The 17,661-nt window shown below is 52.6% G+C and overlaps 2 protein-coding genes across 8 annotated transcripts; both read left to right on the top strand.

Moving 5' to 3' along the window:
* Positions 1–485: 485 nt before the first annotated feature.
* Positions 486–4,125, top strand: PSMG3 (proteasome assembly chaperone 3). 3 transcript variants are annotated; one of them, XM_039559967.1, is made up of 3 exons: positions 486–695; positions 1,257–1,474; positions 3,485–4,125. In XM_039559967.1, the coding sequence occupies exons 2-3, from the start codon at positions 1,259–1,261 to the stop codon at positions 3,635–3,637; spliced, it is 369 nt and encodes a 122-aa protein (XP_039415901.1). In that variant the 5' UTR covers positions 486–695; positions 1,257–1,258; the 3' UTR covers positions 3,638–4,125. The 3 variants fall into 3 exon arrangements, with proteins under 3 accessions (XP_039415901.1, XP_039415900.1, XP_010390709.1); XM_039559966.1 differs by lacking the exon at positions 486–695 and adding an exon at positions 840–887; XM_010392407.3 differs by lacking the exon at positions 486–695 and adding an exon at positions 912–1,152.
* Positions 4,126–4,223: 98 nt separating this feature from the next.
* On the top strand, positions 4,224–15,806 carry TMEM184A (transmembrane protein 184A). 5 transcript variants are annotated; one of them, XM_039559959.1, is made up of 9 exons: positions 4,224–5,708; positions 9,154–9,378; positions 10,023–10,188; positions 11,034–11,124; positions 11,212–11,287; positions 11,842–11,933; positions 12,330–12,499; positions 12,599–12,796; positions 13,223–15,806. In XM_039559959.1, the coding sequence occupies exons 2-9, from the start codon at positions 9,154–9,156 to the stop codon at positions 13,471–13,473; spliced, it is 1,269 nt and encodes a 422-aa protein (XP_039415893.1). In that variant the 5' UTR covers positions 4,224–5,708; the 3' UTR covers positions 13,474–15,806. The 5 variants fall into 5 exon arrangements, with proteins under 5 accessions (XP_039415893.1, XP_039415895.1, XP_039415894.1 ...); XM_039559961.1 differs by lacking the exon at positions 4,224–5,708 and adding an exon at positions 5,733–5,826; XM_039559960.1 differs by lacking the exon at positions 4,224–5,708 and adding an exon at positions 5,862–5,954.
* The last annotated feature ends 1,855 nt before the right edge of the window (positions 15,807–17,661 follow it).

Below are 17,661 nucleotides of genomic sequence, written 5' to 3'. Positions count from 1 at the left end.
CCACTATCCCAGGCTGCTCCAAGCCCTGTCCAGCCTGGCCTTGGACACTTCCAGGGATGGGGCAAACGCAGTTTCTCTGCACAACCTGTGCCAGGGCCTCACCACCCTCACAGGAAAGTTCTTCCTAATATCCAATATAAACTTCCTCTCTTTTATTTTAAAATCATTCACCTTGTCCTAGCTCTGTCTGCCTAAGTAAAACGTTGCTCTCCCTGTTTTACACAAGCCCCCTTTATAAACCGCTTTTATTTAGACGGGCAAGTATGCTCGGGAGCTTACAGCGTGGCCTAACAACACCCAGTAGTGGGAGCGACCGCATCCCATGGGGAAACGGAGGGGAAAAGAAAAACAACAATATTCACATCCCTTCTCGGGCCCCCAGGGTCACCTGTCCCCTCACGGCGCCGGGGGGTTCTGCCCTGTGACTCCTCCCCACCTCACGGTGTGAAACGGGGAGAAACCAGGCGTGGAGACCGGATAGGGGGAAGGGGTTCATTCCCGGGAGAAGGGGATCATCCCCGGGACAAGGGAATCATCCCCGGGACACGGGAATCATCCCCGGGACACGGGAATCATCCCCGGGAGAAGGGACCGGGTGCGGCAGCACTGCCTGGGGCCGGCGAGGGACCACGGCCGTGAGGAGAGCGGCGCGGGGGGGGCTGGAGATGGCGCCTTCCCGCGCCCGAGCGCGGCGGGTAATGGCGGCGGCGCTGAGGGAAGGGGAGGGGACGGGCTCGTGAGGGCAGCGGCTGCCCTGCGCCATCGCCCCCCGCCGGCTGCCGGAGGGAGGGAGGGAGGGAAGGGAAGGGAAAGGAAAAGAAAGGAGCCGCTTCCGCCACGGCGGGGCGGGCCTGGGCAGAGAGCGGCGGCGCGGCGGGCCGGCAAGGGTAGGGGCGGTGAGGGCGGCTGGACGGGGGGGTGGCTGTCTCCTTGTCTCCCTCAGGAAAAGCCTGGTGGAGCTGGGGTGGAAATCAGGGCTCGGGGTTTCCCCTTCGGTACCAGCTACCCTCGTTAGCGGGGACCCTATCGGGGGGGCATTGATGCCATCGCTGCGGGGCTGCGAAATCCTCCCCACTCAGGGATTCGGGTGTGCACCGCTGGCCTGCGGACACCCACCTCCGGATGCTCCTGTGCGCTGAAATTAACTTAACCGTGGGTATTTCAAATTATGGGAAGGATTCGGTCTTTGTGTAGCCCGTAGCGCATGTTTTTAATGTTGTTTTACTGTTGTTGTCGTTTTTGTTCTTTTTCGGAAGCGATGGAGGCGAGTCCCATCGTGACGTCCAAGCAGCGAGAGGAGGTGGTGCACGGGGTGCCGACGGAGGTGGTGTGCACGGCCTTCTCCAATTCGGTCCTCGTGGTGGTCACACAGTACGGCAAGATGGGGACCATCGTCTACGTGGACCCCAACACCATCGGCGACAACGTGGGCAGGCCCTCGCTCACCACGAAGGTGCTGCTGGGGAAGGATGAGGTGAGAGCGGATGCGAAGCGCAGAGGCAGCAAGGATAAGGGGGAAATGTGGTAGGTGGGGCTGTGCAAGTTGCCAGGGAGTTGATGAATCACAGCAGTTAAGCAGTGTTTGAACAGTGATAAGATTAATTTTAAAATGAGGAAAGAGGGGCTCATCAGAAAAATATGCGCGCTCATCTGCTCTTGGGCATAAAAGTTTAACTAACCGTGAGTGGTTTGGGGATCTGTTACTTTGTGTCCTACAGGATATGGATTGCTTCTGCGTGTTTATGGAAAGTTAGATAAAGCTCTGTTGATTTAAGGGTTGCAAGATTAAATATGCAGCCATTGATAACCTTTTTGGGTTTCTGTTCCAGTGAGTTTGTTTTCCTTTTCAGGTCTGTTTTCCCACCCCCATCCTCCTCAGTCTATGCCAGCCCCATAATGGACTTTAGTTGCCCACTCCCAAGTGTGCCTGCCAGCACCTTCCCTTGATAAAGTTTAATTTGTTTTGCTTCAACAAAATGAGGTTTTTATCGACCATTTCACAAAGCTAGAGAGAAAGCAGAAGAAAATGTGTTTCTCAAAGCGCCAACTGGTCAAACATTAAAACAGAAACTTACAGAGCTACAAGATTATGAGGCTTTCCATCAGGGTTGAAGCTATCAAATATTACTTGCTAGAAAAGCTGTAGCAACACAAGTTCCTGATTCTATCCATGACTTCCCCTTGTGGAGTTCTTTCTCTTGAGCAATAGCCTTCCCTTTCTGGATGGGAGATATTTTGCTTTATCTACTGTGATATCTGCTAAGTCTGACAACCTCCACACCCAAGCTGATTTTATGTTATATTTGGAAATGGGAAGTGCTATGTTTACTTCGTTACAATCTATTTTAAAATAATTTTAACTAAGTTAACCAATCTAAACTTCAAGAAAAGGCTTTCACTAGTTTGCTGTTTTCCTACTTGTCACTGCTAACATCCTTCTTTGGGATGGTGCACACTTCCAAACAGCAGTGGCAGCTAAAATCAAGCAAACTCATCCTTCTGACAGATACACAGCTGTGGGTATAAATAAAACCTCAACAAGCTGGATGGTTCAAAGCTGTGCTGGGTGAGACTGCACATTAGGAAACTTTTCTGTACCAAGAGGGTGGTCAGACACTGGAACAAGCTTGAGGTGGTCGATGCTCTGAGCCTGTCAGTGTATAAGAGCCATCTGGACAATGCCCTGAATAATGTTTTAACCTGGGGCTCTGAGTTGGTCAGGCAGTTGGACTAGATGTTGTTGTAGGTCCCTTCCAAGTGAAATTGTCAATGCTGTTCTAATCTATCCTTGTTAAAGAAACCTCATGGGAAGGGCTATATCCCTTTTCTTGCCTCCTTCAGCCTCACTACTTATTTCTGATTTTCATTATTCTATTAAAATGAAAAACAATGTCTGTTACACCAGGCATACAAAAATTGTGTACATAACACCATTTGGGGGTCTCTAGGAATGGCAAAAATAACAGCTTTTTTCCAGAGTTTGTCAGTGGAACATCCCCTCTTCAGAACAAGTTTTTAAACAAAAAAACTGTACTTGCAAACTTCTTCAGAAACCTGGCTGTGAAGGAAATAAAGGCATTTTCATCCACAGCATTTCATGTAATTCAATTCTGGTGCCATAGTTCAGGTGGGAGGATTATGGAAGGAAAGATTCTCTGTACTGAGTTTCCAAGTTTTCCAGACAGTGCTGAACTCAATTCAAGTGCAGCTCCAGTAAGGTTGTTTCAGGGTGGTGTGGGTGGCTGTCACACTCACGGCACAAAACTCTTCCCTTTTAAGCTGGTTGAGAAAGTGCTTTCTAAAGTTCCCTGTCCCATGGCTTGGCTTTGCTGACCACGTTGGAACTGCTCAGCAAACAGCAAGTTCAGTCTGAGTCCAGGATCAACAAGTCCTGCACATCGTTCTGGGACTCTTCCTCCCGTAACTCCTGTGGGAGGGCTCTCCCATCTGTAGGAATGTACATCTGTATCCCTTTTCTTTTCAGCCACTCGTTCACGTTTGTGCCAAAAACCTGGTGGCATTTGTGTCGCAGGAAGCTGGGAACAAACCTGTTCTCCTCGCCATGGCTTTAAAGGACAAGACCATGGAAGGAATACAGGCTCTACGAGAAGTGATCCGGAGTTGCCAAGTATGGTGAAGTTGTGCCATCTGGATTCAAGGAAATGATCTTGAGTCCATGACTCATCACCACCTATTTAAAAGGACTAGAAATGAAAATGATGGAATGTCTTTGTGGTGGTTTTGGACGTACTGAGGAATTTCATGAATTTTTCTCTACTGTGTAGAACATTTGTGGGTTTTGTTACTGAGACAGGTTTGCAAGTCCGTATAGACAGTGGTGAGACAAGAGCAATTGTCTCAACATACGAGAGAAGTGTTACTTTTATCCCATTGGGTGGGTCATTTATTTGGGAAAGGGCTCGGCTCTGCACATGTGTCCTGGGGAGCAGCAGATGCCAAGCTCCGTAGCTGCACCGTACCGCAAAGGGGGAACACCCAGTGCAGGGAGAATAAAAGAAACATTGTCAAATCCAATTTTACCTGCTTGCTTTTTTTGCTCTGTGAGAATCACTTCAATTGAAATACAAGCCTTGGTAAAAAAATCAACAATTGTATAATGGGAAAGATTTTCTTGCCTTTTTTAAGGAAATGAGTCCTAGACAGCTGCTTTTGTCCTTATGTCCATTCCTTTCTGGATGTAGTCTGAATTAACTTCCCACTTTCACTCTGATTTTAAAGAGAGGCAGATAATTATGCTCTGCAAATTTCATGAAAGCTGATGTCAGGGTGAAAAACAGGAACCCAAAATAGTGGTAAGAAAAAGACAAAATAACCTCTGCCACTGGATTACATGGTACCAAGACATCGGAGAGACAGAACATCCAAATGCTGATCACCTGCAATGAGCATGTGTCTTAGGAGATGTGGGGACAGGGTTACACAGGGTTGTTTCTACCAAGTCATTGACAAAAAGTTCAGATGAAGTTGTATGAGCCAATGCAAAGCTTAATAGCCAAACTTTTGCCTTTTGCTTGGAAAGCACACTTGTTTTTACCTCTTCTTGTAATAAACAACAACAAGTAGTAAATTTTTAAGTGAGCTGTTCCACACTTTTGTCACTTATGAACTTGACAGCACAGACAGAGGCCAGGTCTTAGATTCTGGGCAGGGAGGAGCTGTGCTAAGACCAGTTAGTGCAGCAGAATCAGCACAGAGCCTGTGCCTTGCCCCATGGTGATCTAGCTGCCAGGTCATTTCTGTTGCTAAAAAATCCCCTAGAAGTAGAAAAGCAGAAAATGGATTTCGAAAGGACTCTTTTCTCTGAAGTAAGGGTTATTTACAGCATTTAAAGGGATTATGAGAAATGAAACTTTTAAAAATACATTCAAGCACTGCAGGCTTCCAGCTGCCCTTGACAAGAAATTTCATCTAAAAATAATTTTCCAAACTGTGCTTCCAAGAATCAAAGATTCGCATCTGTCAGAACTATAAATTTTTCCTCTTTTACACTTCCCTTTTTTTTGTCTAGGAAGGCTGAGAGAGGCGTGTGGAATTAGTTATTGTCAGTCTTGGTTTGCTAGTAGGGATTCTCTCCTGACACAAAACTGGTGCTTACTGTGTCCATAGCTCCAGCAGCTTGTGGAGAACGTACATGAATTAGCAAATTGGATGGAATTTGCATCTTCCTCTGTGGTGATACAGAGGCATACCACTGCTGTGCGCCAAAGACCTGAGTGTTACTACATAAAAGCCAGGCACAAGTTAAGCACCTTCATTCCCTGGCTATGTATATGCCACCAGGTCTGCACAGGGCAGTGGGTGAGGAAAGGATGTGGAAACCTCTCTGATTTGACGCTCGGAGCCAGGACGGACTTACCTTGCTGCCTTTCCACGTGCGATAAAAAAGAGCACGAACAATTGGTCCTTCGACTTTGCTCCTCTCTGCTCCGCAGTAAACCAAGGGGAAGGCCTGCCCTAGCAACAGGCACGAGGTGCCACCAGCTGCCTGCCGTTTAGTCAGCGGTCTCCTCCAGCTAGGGATTAATTCCCAATTGCAGGGAAAGTTTCGTTTGCCACCCAGGCAGAGCTCTTGCCCTCGGCCGCAGGACGTGTGCTGGGTGGGGGGGCAGCGGCGTCCGGCCACACCGCGGCTGTTCCATCCGTGTTTGCTTTCCGGGCGTGGGTGCCGAGCGCGACGGACTGGAAAGGTAAGTTGGGTAGCTTTTCTGCGAGAGACAAAGCCCGACCTGCTGCTCCAGCTCCCGCGGGGCCCGGGGCGCAGGGAGGGCGCTGGCAGGGTGAGCCGGGCACAGCGAGGGGGTGCTGGTAAGATAAGCGGGGCGCCGGTGGGGCCCGGGGCACAGCAAGGGAGAATGAGGCGCTGGTGGGACCCGGGCAGCAGCGAGGGCGAGTGAGGTGATGGCAGGGAGAGTGGGACCCCTGACGGGGCCCAGGTGAGTGGGGCACTGGTGTGACCCGGGGAGCAGCGAGGGTGACTGGGGCGGTGGCAGGGCCCGTGGCCAGCAGGCAGGCAGGGCTGGGAGGGTGTCCGGAGGAGGAGTCTCTAGCGGGGGCAGGTGGAGGAGGGCACGGGGGATGCAGAGGCAGGTGCACGGCAGCCAGACTCCCTCCCGGAGGAGCCCCAAAGGGTGAGTGGGGCCCTGGGGGGTGCACAGCAGCTGGGAGAAACCCCACAGATCGGGGGCTGACCCAGCCATTGGTTCTGAGCACCTGTGGGAGCCGCTGGGAGGGCAGAGCCTCCTCTAAGAGCCCTGTGCCTGCGTCATCCACTCCTCCAGATGGGCTTCAAGGAGGACTCGATGCTGCCCTGCTGCGATTTGTAGCTGTGTGCTGTAGGTCCTTCCTCCTGAGTGGCCTGATGGTGGTGTGGAGAGGCTGGTCCCGTAAATAACCCGAGTGTCCTGGCTTTATCTGAAAGCAATCCGGAGGAAAGGCATGTCTCCTGCGCTGGTGAGGCTAAGCCTGGATGCTCCCCTCCCCGGGATGTGGGTCAGGGATGTCAGAGGCACTGTTGGGGGGCTGTGAGAGCTCACCTTTCCCTGCTGATTCGCTTCACCGCACAGGGGGCTGCCGCTGAGATGGGGATTTGTCCTAGGTCCTTCAGGACACAGGGAGGGATGTGAGCTGGGAGTCTTGGCTCTGGCAGCCTGCAGATGAGGGAGAATCCCTGGCAAGGTGAAAAGCCCCATTTGCAGGTGGCCTGCCTGAACACAAGCTTCACTGCTCAGTTTATCTTCTCAGTTCTCACTTAGCATCTCTAATATCCCAGGGAGTGTGTGTAACAGGTAGATACTGTATGGCAGGTACCTGCAAGGTGTCTGAAAACAGACAGATTGGATATGGCTCAGTCCCATCGAGGAGCTGAGTTTTGCAGCTGATATTATTCCCGGTGTCTCCTTGATGCCTTTGTTTTGGAAGCAAATGGCTCTCTAACTGCATTGAATTGCCTGACTACCTTGCACGGCCGGGATCTAATTACCTGTGGAGCTGGGAGCTCTGTCTCCGAGCGGCACCGAGGCTTTTGCTTTTAATGACTTGCTCTGCCATGTTCAGAGTGTGACAATGTCGGGGAGGCTGCCAGGACTGGCTGTTGGTGCCACCGTGCTCACACTTCGATGCCTGGGAAAGTTAATAGGAGATGGGGTATCTTGGGCCAAGCATCTGCGGCACAGCACTGGCTTGAAAACAGAATAAATGGGTCTAGTGAAGAGCACAGCTCTCTGCCATGTCTTGGGGAGTGAGCTGGATCACTAGAAAATTAACTAGAAAAACACAGGTAGAAAGAATGAGCTTTCATCCTGCTCTGTTATGATGCTCTGGCAGAGGGGAGAGCGTGGCCAAATCCAGCCAGTTTAGCCCCAGCCAGCAGCAGGGCAGCCCCCAGAGAGAGTGAGGAGTGATTGGGGAAGGGGGCACAGCCGGGCTCTCATCTCCCTCCCTGTGCCACGAGCTATCTCCGTCCTCCTGTTAATGTTTACAAGGCAGGTCCGGCCGCATCGAAGTCCATCCAAAGACCAGATCCCGCCCCGGCTTTCCCGGGATCCTTCTTCCTGCTGGCCGGGGCAAGGCCACAGGACGGTGGCAGTGGGGAAGAAGGCGGCTCCCTGCCGCCTGTGTAACACTATCGGCCCCGCTGTGCCCGCAGCCAGCCCCAGCTCCGCTTCCCCGCTCGCCGCGCAGGTACTGCGGGGTGAGCTCCTGGGGCCCCGCCAGCTGCCGCCCCGGCATCTCCGCTTACAGGCGACTCCTGCCAGGCGGAGCCGGGGAAAGGTATTTTTAGGGCTGTTGATCTGACAGCAGCTGAGTTTCCTCTCCTGTGAGGTTGGGGTTCGGAGAGAGGGCAGGACAGGGAGTCGCAGTGTGAGCTCTTGCTTTGGTTTGTTTTCAGTGTCTAATTTGACCGAGGTCATTCCCTACCACTCTTATCTATGGCAGATATTTTCACGCTTCTCTCCAGTTCATGCTTACAGTTTTAACCCAGGCAATAGTTACCCAGCAGCTAAAATATTTGTTTATTAATGCACTGAGAAACATCTATATTGTTAGAGTTCAGCTTGCAGGTTGTTGGTTTTCTTCAACCGCTATTGTTATACTTGGGAAAAAGCAGCTTTCCATAGATTAGCAGAAAGAGAACCCAAACATGGCAGTTTATGCATCTGGTGGCCTTGAGATATGAAGCTGGCCTATAAATAATTGCTTATTATTAGGTTGGTCCTTGCTGTCTGGAGCCGCAGGGTACACGGTGTCCGTATGCCCAGCCACCCTCTGCACCAGCAGTGCTCAGTGCCTTGGGGCAGCCAGCTTCGAGGAGCACACACTGACCAGGGAGATGCCATAGCACTCCAGCATCCCCAAAGGGCAGCAGCTCTGCCTCTGGCATGGCAGGCTTGCTCTCTTGTGCTTAATTTGGGTGTAGGAGGGACCGCTGGCTGCCCTTCAGGTCTTGGGGTTGGCACTGCTGGCACACTGACACCCCCACAATCCCAAAATAGCTGGGTGAAGAACCTGGGTGACACCAAAAGTCTGGTTTCTTGGGGAGCCTCAGGCTTTGCCCCCAGCAAGGCACACATGATGAAAGGAGACAAACTGTGGGGGGACCCAGTGTTTTCTGGGCTCCCAAGCAAGAGGACACAAGTGTCCTAATGGCTTGTTGGTAAGGGATTCTTATTATCCTGGGTGAGGGATGGGTTTAACCCTTAAGTCTCTGCTTTCTGATGGAAAAGTGTCCTGAGCCACAAGTGTGAACTCACAGGGGCACAAATATACCCAGATCATTCCTTTTCAAGTGGGAGTGATTCCTGAGAAAGCAAGGAGCAAAGCTGTGAAGGAGAAGTGTGTGTTTTGGGACACATGGGAACTGCGTAGACCTCCTCAGGGAAAAGAGAGTCTGCTCTTGAAGGACATTTGCATTTTCCCGCTGGGAGAAGCAGACCCAACATGGCAAATGGGCTGGTTTGGGTGGGGGACACCCTGGAAAAACCCTGGGGAAGAGATAAACCTTACATGGTACAAACCTCACAGGAGGTTTGCACATGCTGTGTGGGCTGGGAAATCTGCTGAGACCTTCCCTGTCACCAGCCTACCTCACTCCTGCCTTCCTGCACCACTCCCCTTCCCTCTCTCTCCCTGCAGATGAGTAATGCCACACGTGCTGTGCCCTCTCCCGTGGCACCTGGCACGCCGGGGCCTGGCACAGCAGCCAGGCTGGCTTCAGCCCCCCCATTCTCAGCTGTTGCCCTGCTTACGGCTGCCCACAACAACTCCCAGGACGGCCAGCAGCTTTTCCTGACCACGATAGCGGCGCAGGCCATCTCTGGCATCTTCGTGTGGTCAGCACTCATCGTCACCTTCCACCAGGTATGGGCTGGAGCAGAGATGGGGCTCAGCACAGGGGTTGACATGAGAGCAAAACGATTGATTGCCCCCAGGTCCACTGCAAATCACTCAGCTCCGGATAAGTATTTCTTCCTGTTGCTGCTCCTGTCAGGAGCCTGGTGCTGGCAGCTCGTAAGGATGGACTTTGCCCACACTCTCCCCAGGTGGTTGCCAGAGCCAGGAGAGGCTGCAGGGCATTGGCACTGCCCAGAGGCAACACCCAGCAGGGCATTTGGGATGTTTGGAGTGCACAGCACCAGCTGCCTTGAGGCATACCCTGAGTGGGCATGGTTTAGGGGCTGTGCAGGTCCATGCTGCTGAAGGCAGCCCTGGGGCAAGCTGCTGTCTCCAAGCACTGGGATGGAGCTGCACAGGGGAGGGCACGTTCCTCACACAGCCCACAGAAGAAACCTGATTTCCACATGTTTTCATGCAAGGGATTGGCCCCGGGAGTGGGACGGAGGTGGTCTTGTGTGCGTTCACTGTGATGGGTCTGTGGTGGAAAGCTGGCAGAGCTCTCACCCCCGAGACAAGGGTTAACACAACACCCCTGTGGGCTTGGGGGTACCTCTGTTTCCCATCATGACCTGTGGCAGCCACAACTCTGCATGCTGGGCACTTTGCAGATCTACACACACCTGAGGAATTACACCATCCCCAAGGAGCAGCGCTACATCATCCGCATCCTCTTCATTGTGCCCGTCTATGCCTTCGACTCCTGGCTCAGCCTCCTCCTCCTTGGCAGCCACCAGTACTATGTCTACTTCGACTCAGTGCGTGACTGCTACGAAGGTGAGCACAGCATCTGCTCAGCAGGGAGGCTGAAGGCAAAGCAAGGCTCTCATCCTGCTGACCTGTCTCTGGAGCGTCTTGGATTGCAAAGTGGCAAATCTCCATTGCTTTCACTTCCCACTCTCTCTTGCTCCATGCAGAAGTTTTCCTGCTCCTTCTCCACTGGCAGCAGAGAGGGGATGCCCCACAGAAAAACATGAGCTGGTGCCTTTCAGACACAGGCTTGGAGGGACCCCAGCACCACAGTCCTGGGGAAAGAGGTTTTCTGGCTGCCTGGGGGGGGGGGGGTGGGGAGAAGTGCAGCTTCTCTAAAACATGAGGCAGATGTACCCAAGAAATTGGGGAGTCGGGGTGTTTTGAAGTGCAAGGGAAACTTGTCAGGATTGAGGCTGCTTCTCTACCTTGTTCCTCTCTTCCTCAGGAACTAAGTTGTGTGGGCATTTGCATTACTTCAGGTTTGGAGTAAATGAAAAATAAGTGGTGGAGATGTCCAAGAAAACTGTTCAGGACCTGCTCCTTGGTGGCCACCAGCCATTCGTGCTGCCCATTAGCAATTTTGAGGTCCCTCCATGCAGATGGTCCCTGGATGGACTGTGTGTGCCCAGAGGAGCTGCTGTGTCTGTAATGAACTCTGTGCACATAGTGCGATGTATCTGACTCCACTTGGAAGTCGGATGGATTTGACCTGCTGCTCCTCTCCCTGGGCTCCCACCCACCAGCATCCCAAATCTTGATGCAGTGCCAGATTGGATGAGGAAACAACTGAGCAGGAAGGAATGTGAGATGAAAACCCCCACCAGGACTTCCATCAGTCCTGCTGATCATGTCTGCCCTTGCCTTGGCAGCTTTTGTGATTTACAGCTTCCTGAGCCTGTGCTTTGAGTACCTGGGAGGGGAGAGCACCATCATGACAGAGATCCGAGGGAAGCCCATTGCGTAAGTCCCAGCATCCTGAGAGTTCCTTCTCCACCCACTTTTCCCATCCAGCACCCCCAATGGCATCCCCTCGCCTTCTGCTTCCAGGTCCAGCTGCTTTTATGGGACCTGCTGCCTTCAGGGTATGTCCTACTCCATCGGGTTCCTGCGCTTCTGCAAGCAGGTGGGTACCCGATGGGGAGCATTGACTCCACTTCCCTCAGAGGAGGGCTCTCTGGGTGGCAGGTCCCTTCCCCACTGCCCTGCCAAGGGGGCTTCACTTTGTCACTCTCCTAAGATGCTGGGTTTGGAGGTTTTTTTCCTCTGAGGGAGGCAGGTCACCAGTTCACCGGCACTTGGCCAGCAGCAGGGCTGCTCGATGTCCTTGCCTCTGACTCACTGCTGAGTCAGGGTCTCCTCCCACTGCAGAGCTCAGATTGCCATCTCTGTCCAGTCCCAGGTTAGCCTGGATGCTCTGTCACTCTCCAGCACTGCACTGTGGGCTGAATCCTGACACCCCAAGCTACCCGGTCCCCCACCTTGGAGTGGCTGTGCTGCCTTTCGGGAGCTGCCTTCTGGAAGCCCCACTCCCTCCCGTCTGCAGACCTTGCGCTGTTCACATTTCACCCCTCAGCACTGCTCTCTCCCCTGTGTGTCTATCCTGGGAGCAGAGGGGTGTGATGTGGGGAGTGGGATGTCCCTGCTGCCCGTGGTACACCATGTCTCTCCCCTGTGCAGGCCACACTGCAGTTCTGCATCGTGAAACCCCTCATGGCAATCGTCACCATCATCCTGCAGGCATTCGGCAAGTACCACGATGGAGACTTCAAGTGAGGATGCTGGGTCAGGCTGGGGAGGGTGAATGGGAGAGGATGGATCCCTGCTCCATCACCAGTGTGTCCTGCCAGTCTCCCCAGGAAGCTGCTCCATGGACAGTGAGAGCCCAAAGTGCCAGGGAACAGAGACTCACTGCCCCCAAACAATAAAGGGACAAAACTCCTGTGAGCCATAATAAATAAAATAATAAATAAAAAGAGGTCCCACCAACAGAGGAAAAGCTGCTACCTCTGCCCTCCTCCCCCTCCTGGGCTGTGTTCTCCCCCATAGCAAAGCTATGCGCTCTCCCCTTCCCCGTTTGATCCCTCCTTACCTACCCCCAGTTGCACTTGCTTTGCTCCCCACAGCCCAGGGTAGCAGCTCTCTCTCGCTCTCTTTTCTCTCCACAGCATCCACAGTGGATACCTCTACATCACCATCATCTACAACTTCTCAGTCAGCCTGGCCCTTTATGCCCTTTTCCTCTTCTACTTTGCCACCATGGACCTGCTGCGCCCGTTTGAGCCGGTCCTCAAGTTCATCACCATCAAGGCCGTCATCTTCCTCTCCTTCTGGCAAGGTGGGTCCCACCATGGATGCCCAATGCTTCTCCTCCCATAGCCCCACCTGGCTCAGGGATGCAGGAGCAGAACTGATCCCTCTCCCTTCCCCCACACAGGGACATTGCTGGCAATCCTGGAGAAATGTGGGGTGATCCCTGAAGTTCAGATCATTGATGGGAAGGAGGTGGGAGCTGGGACAGTGGCTGCTGGCTACCAGAACTTCATCATCTGCATTGAAATGCTCTTTGCTTCCATTGCCCTGCGTTACGCATTCACCTGCCAGGTGTACAGGGAGAAGAAAGAAAACTCAACAGGTAACTCTTACTCACTTCTTTTTTTCTTCAATGACTAAGGAAAGGGGAAACCTCCCTTATTCTATTAGCATCCCATTACCAATGGAATGCTAAAAGCTGTAAGAGGAATTTCTTTGTCCTGTGCTCCATGCATGCCTTGTCCCTCTTCCCTCATGACACCCACAAGCTATAGCAAATAGACAGGAAGAGAGACCTTGGTGTGGATGGGCAGGATTAGGGGATTGTGGTATTACCCACATGCTGTTGGAGAGGATCCATCCTCTTTGGAACATGGAGCTGGGGTTGCCTTCCTTCTCCTTGGACCACAAGCTGATGTGGCCCACAATGAGCCCCTGATCTTGAATTTCTAAGGAAAAGTATCTTGGATCACTTGGGCTCATTGATTGTCTGCTGTCCCATCACCTTCCTGCTCTCCCTGTTTTGCAGCAAACCTTGCCCCGATGCAGAGCATCTCGAGTGGGCTGAAGGAGACCATCAGCCCCCAGGACATTGTGCAGGATGCCATCCACAACTTCTCACCTGCATACCAGCAGTACACCCAGCAGTCGATGCAGGAGGCAGAGCACAAAGCACCAGGGGACAACGGGCACGTGGCCTCCAAGATGGATGGACAGAGCAGCAGAAAGAGCAAAAACATTGAGAAGAGAATGCTAATCCTGTCAGATGAGGAGCTGTAGATGTCAGAAGAGACTCTGACACTGGAGAGGTTTTAACCCATGCAAAAGGGAGATGTCTTGAGGCTGAGACAGCCTGGGCTAATCAAGAGTACTGAGAAGCCAGGAACTCCACTCAAAAAGCCAGTCTCTCAAAGGGAAGATGCAACAACCCAGAAAAGGTTAAGGTTAAGTCAAATAGTGCCAGCTTCTGCTGTCATGGATGAAGCTGTGTTGGACCCTGTGTTGCAGCCTGGGCTTTGCTGCCCCACTGCTGGCATCTCTCTGCCAGCCCTGTGCCAATGCTGGGGGATGCCAGGAAGGGAGGGGAGCTGGGGTGCAGGACAGACCAGTCACCCTCACCCTCCTCTTAGCTCCAAGCAGTGCTGAGGCCTGAGAGAAATGCTTTTCTCAGCACAGTTCTGCTCTAGTTTCTCCCAATTTGAGTAAAAAATGATCTCCAAGGGCTCTGTGGAGAAAACCAGCCCAGGAAGGTGACTTCACTTCACCTCAAAACCCGGTAAAGGTTGAAAGACGTCATTCCTTATTTTTACATCGTTCCCCCTCTCCTTCTCACAGCAAAGCTGGTAGAGATGTGCAAAAAACCTTTACCATGGAGAAAGAGTAAGTCATCCTCTTCTCCCTCCAGATGTGGATGCAGCTGTCCAAGTAACTCCCCCAGGAGCGTGGCAGGACCTCACTGGGACTAACCAGAGGTCTGCAGCTGCATTTCTGGGAGCTGCCGGTGACAGAAGCGCTTGTTTACGTCTAAACCAGCTTATCTCTGAACGGATCAGAAGTTAAAAGGGATTCCAGCTTCCTTATCAGGATCTTTATTACGGAACCAGACTGTGACTGGTGGTGGTAGGAATTCACTTACTGGAAACTGTCTGTTCCTCCTAACCCTTCACTATTCCCCATCCCTGGGCTTTGCCTGACCTGTGGGAAGGCAAGCAGGAGCTGAGCCCATCCAGGTGACCATGGTGAGGATAGAAAGGTGCTGAGGGATGCTGCCACTTGGGGCAAGACCACAGGCAAGGGAAGACTGTGTATGGAGAGATGCTCCTCACAGCAGTGAGCACATATATGGAGAGCGCACATCCTTCTATTAAGACTTCTCCTTTCTTCCCCAATTTCTAGTCCAGTTTCTATTCTTCTGTTAATGAGATGATCCCTGGGGACTTACTTAGGCACCGATTGGGCTGTTGTCAGGGGTGGTAGCTGGTGGCAGGATGAAGGTAAATCTACAGCCTCAGATTTGCAGTCATATGGCAAACAGAACTGATGGATAAGGCTTGGAGCCCTTTTAAACGCAACTAGTAGAATTTGGATCTTTTTTTTCCCCTGCTCTTAAGCTGCAAAATGTAAATCACAACACGAAATTATTTATTTTTTTTCTAATAAACAGCAATTTCTAGCACAGAGCAAGCAAGCGTTTTCACTGAGCTCAGCAAGCAAAGCCCACGATCTGCCTGTTCCTGCTATAATGCTGATGCTCTTAAGCTTAACGTCCTCCCTGCCCCTCAATGCTGGCCCAGCAGAAATACCTGCACACGCAGCATCCTGCACATTTTGGCATTCCTACAGGATTTGTGCTCATCTTTTTCACTCCACAAAGAACGTGCGTGTCTCCCGCTTCCTCTCCTTGCACAGCACCTCTTCCAACCCTCGCCTAAGCTGTGGATGCAGCGGTTCAGAGGTGCTGGATGTGGTTTAGCTAAGCTAAGCCCAGACTCCAGCACCAACAAGACAAGCTCTGTTTATTATTATTGGAGAAATCTTACCATGCTGAAGCCCAGACTCCACACGAGCAGCCTATAGTTCAGCCAGTCCTGCAAGTCCCTCTGGTCCAAAGGAGCACTGCTCATACCTGCTCAGCTGCTGAGACTGCTGCCACTTCTGCAATAAGGTCCATAAACAAGAGCCAGATGCTCTGCACATCCAGGCATTCATCCAGGATCTTGCACATCTTGGGAGCAAGATGGAAAGTGCACGGAAAGTGCAGCCTCAGTACTCAGGGACAAGGCTGCCTGGCTTTGTAACGCAGCCAACACCAAAGCAGGGACATCTCAGCTGAACATCTTGGTCTTCACCCCTCTGGGAGAGGACGGCCACAGCTGCAGGAACAGAGGCTGCTCTGGCTCCTGGGGCGAGGACAGACTGCAAAGGTGATGATGGCACATCTGCCAGTGCACTCACAGCCGCTGAGATAAAGACTTGCACAAGAACACAGCAAGAACCGTGGTTGTACTTCATTGCACAAATGATCGACTCCAGTGCATAATGGGCTGCCTCCATTGCTCTGCCAGCAGGTGCAATTCCCACCGCAGACAATAACATTTGCCTATTTATGTCAAGCCCTGATTACTGTAGTATATGTAAAACAGATCTTTCTTGCAAGCCAAACGGGGAGAGGGGGGGAGAAGAAAAAAAGTCAGCTGTGACTCATGCAAGTCAGCAGTGTGATACCAGCCTGAAGGAGCCGTGCTGGGCTGGACACCAGCTGGCTGCCGCGACGGCAGCAGCAGGCACCCTCCCTGCTCCAGCCGGCGTGAGCTGGGCCTCCTGCTCATCCTTTTTCTTGCACAGCGGAGAGAGGCAAGAGCTGACGGCTCAGGCTGGGTGCTGTCACAGCCCTCAAACCCTTAGGCTGTCAAAAGGCACCCATGGGGAATAGAACTGCCAGCGGTGCTGTAGGCTGGACGTGATCTCCTCTGCTAACGCGTCTCCTCCACCTCCTCAACAAGGACACAGGAAAGCTGGCAGCGAGCACACGGGTGACCTACACAGGAGCCTGCTGTGCCTGGAGCCATGCCAGCAGGCAGCCCAGGAGGAACAGGCGTCTCTCACTGCCAGCAGCAGGCTCCGGTGGTCGGCAGATTTGTTTTCCCGTTGTTGCTTGTCCTAAGGCTTTCCCCAAGGACAAGGCTGAGCTGCAGCTATCGGATCTCCTGGTGCTTTTTGGGTTTGGATCAGGCAGGTTTGCACCCTGCTCATGTCAGGGATGATCATCACAGGGCACACCCTGCCGCTCCACCTGCAGGAGCTCGGGCTGACCTCCCTAAAAGCAGAGGGGAAGGAAGGCGGCTGCTGGCACCACAGCAGAGGCAGCTTTCATGCACGGCTGCTCTCTGTACAGCACCCAGAGACACTTCTTTTTTTGGGTGCTAGCACCCACTGAGTCCCTGGGCCCAGCTGCTGACAGGCACCAGACTGCCAGACCCGTGCCAGAGAGCAGGATTCACGCTTTTACTGCTCTGTTCACAGAGACCTTCTATGCTCCTCCCCTATGCACGGTGAAGGTTGTTTCCTTTCACTGCTGGGCCTCCACCTGGCCCATTTCTGATGCCCTTTTCCTCCTGAACTAATGCTCCTCCCTCCCTCCAACAGTCACAACTGGCCCACCTCCCTGTCCTTTCCATTGTCACCAGCTCCTTGCTGCAGTCTCTCCAGGCAGGAGCCAAAGCAGCTGATGATGCTTCTTTTGCTCAGCACAGAGACTGCCATCACCCCCAGGCTTCACCCAGTGCCTGCTCAGCCAAGCCTGCCTGGCCCTACCTAATGACCATCCATTACCTGCTGACACACAAAGCCTTTCAGCCCTGCTTCTCTCCACTTTGCCCTACCTCGTAATTCCAGCTTTGGCCAACACACCCATCTGTCTCCAACCTACTGCCTCAACACAAGTGTTTTACCCCCTTCAGCTGTTCCCTCATGGAACTCGACCACTTGGAACAGGGAATTAAAGCCAACACAGCCCCTGGGAGCTCACTGGCACAAGGTACTGCCTTTTTAAAGCCCCAACAGGGAAAAGCAAAAAGATGAAGGATTGATGTAAGGGGTTAAAGCAGTTTATTCACAAGCAGGCACACAGGAAAACCGTGAAGGGATATCTCACAACCCAAAGGAAGAGAGAGGAGTGTCTGTCTCCAGCACTTCAAGACAGGTCACAGTGTCTCCAAGCCACAAGTGGCCTTGCTCAGCATCACAACTGCAGGCAGGTGCCTGCTGAGCTGTCAGTCCTGGTTGTGCTAACACAGACACCCACTGACTGTGCACAAAGACAGAGCCCCTGGGTTAGGAACACACACACGCGGTCTGAGCCTGGGATGGACCTGACAAACAGCTCGGACAAGAGCTATCCCTGGAGCACATTCCAAGCGTCCCAAGAAAGCACCACAGCAAGGCTGAGATGTGCTTCAGCAGGCTGGA

This window comes from Corvus cornix, chromosome 14 (assembly GCF_000738735.6).
Source record: "Corvus cornix cornix isolate S_Up_H32 chromosome 14, ASM73873v5, whole genome shotgun sequence".
Lineage (NCBI taxonomy): Eukaryota > Metazoa > Chordata > Aves > Passeriformes > Corvidae > Corvus > Corvus cornix.
Note: the sequence above shows the minus strand (reverse complement) of the source record. Positions and strands in the feature narration are given on the sequence as shown.

Bases quoted from the DNA above. Each gene is read 5' to 3' on its own strand.
- PSMG3 (XM_039559967.1), top strand. From the start codon at position 1,259: ATGGAGGCGAGTCCCATCGTGACGTCCAAGCAGCGAGAGGAGGTGGTG. The intron at 1,475-3,484 runs GTGAGAGCGGAT...TTTTCTTTTCAG, and splicing joins TGCTGCTGGGGAAGGATGAG to CCACTCGTTCACGTTTGTGC.
- TMEM184A (XM_019281758.3), top strand. The intron at 10,189-11,033 runs GTGAGCACAGCA...TTGCCTTGGCAG, and splicing joins AGTGCGTGACTGCTACGAAG to CTTTTGTGATTTACAGCTTC. The intron at 12,500-12,598 runs GTGGGTCCCACC...TCCCCCACACAG, and splicing joins CTTCCTCTCCTTCTGGCAAG to GGACATTGCTGGCAATCCTG.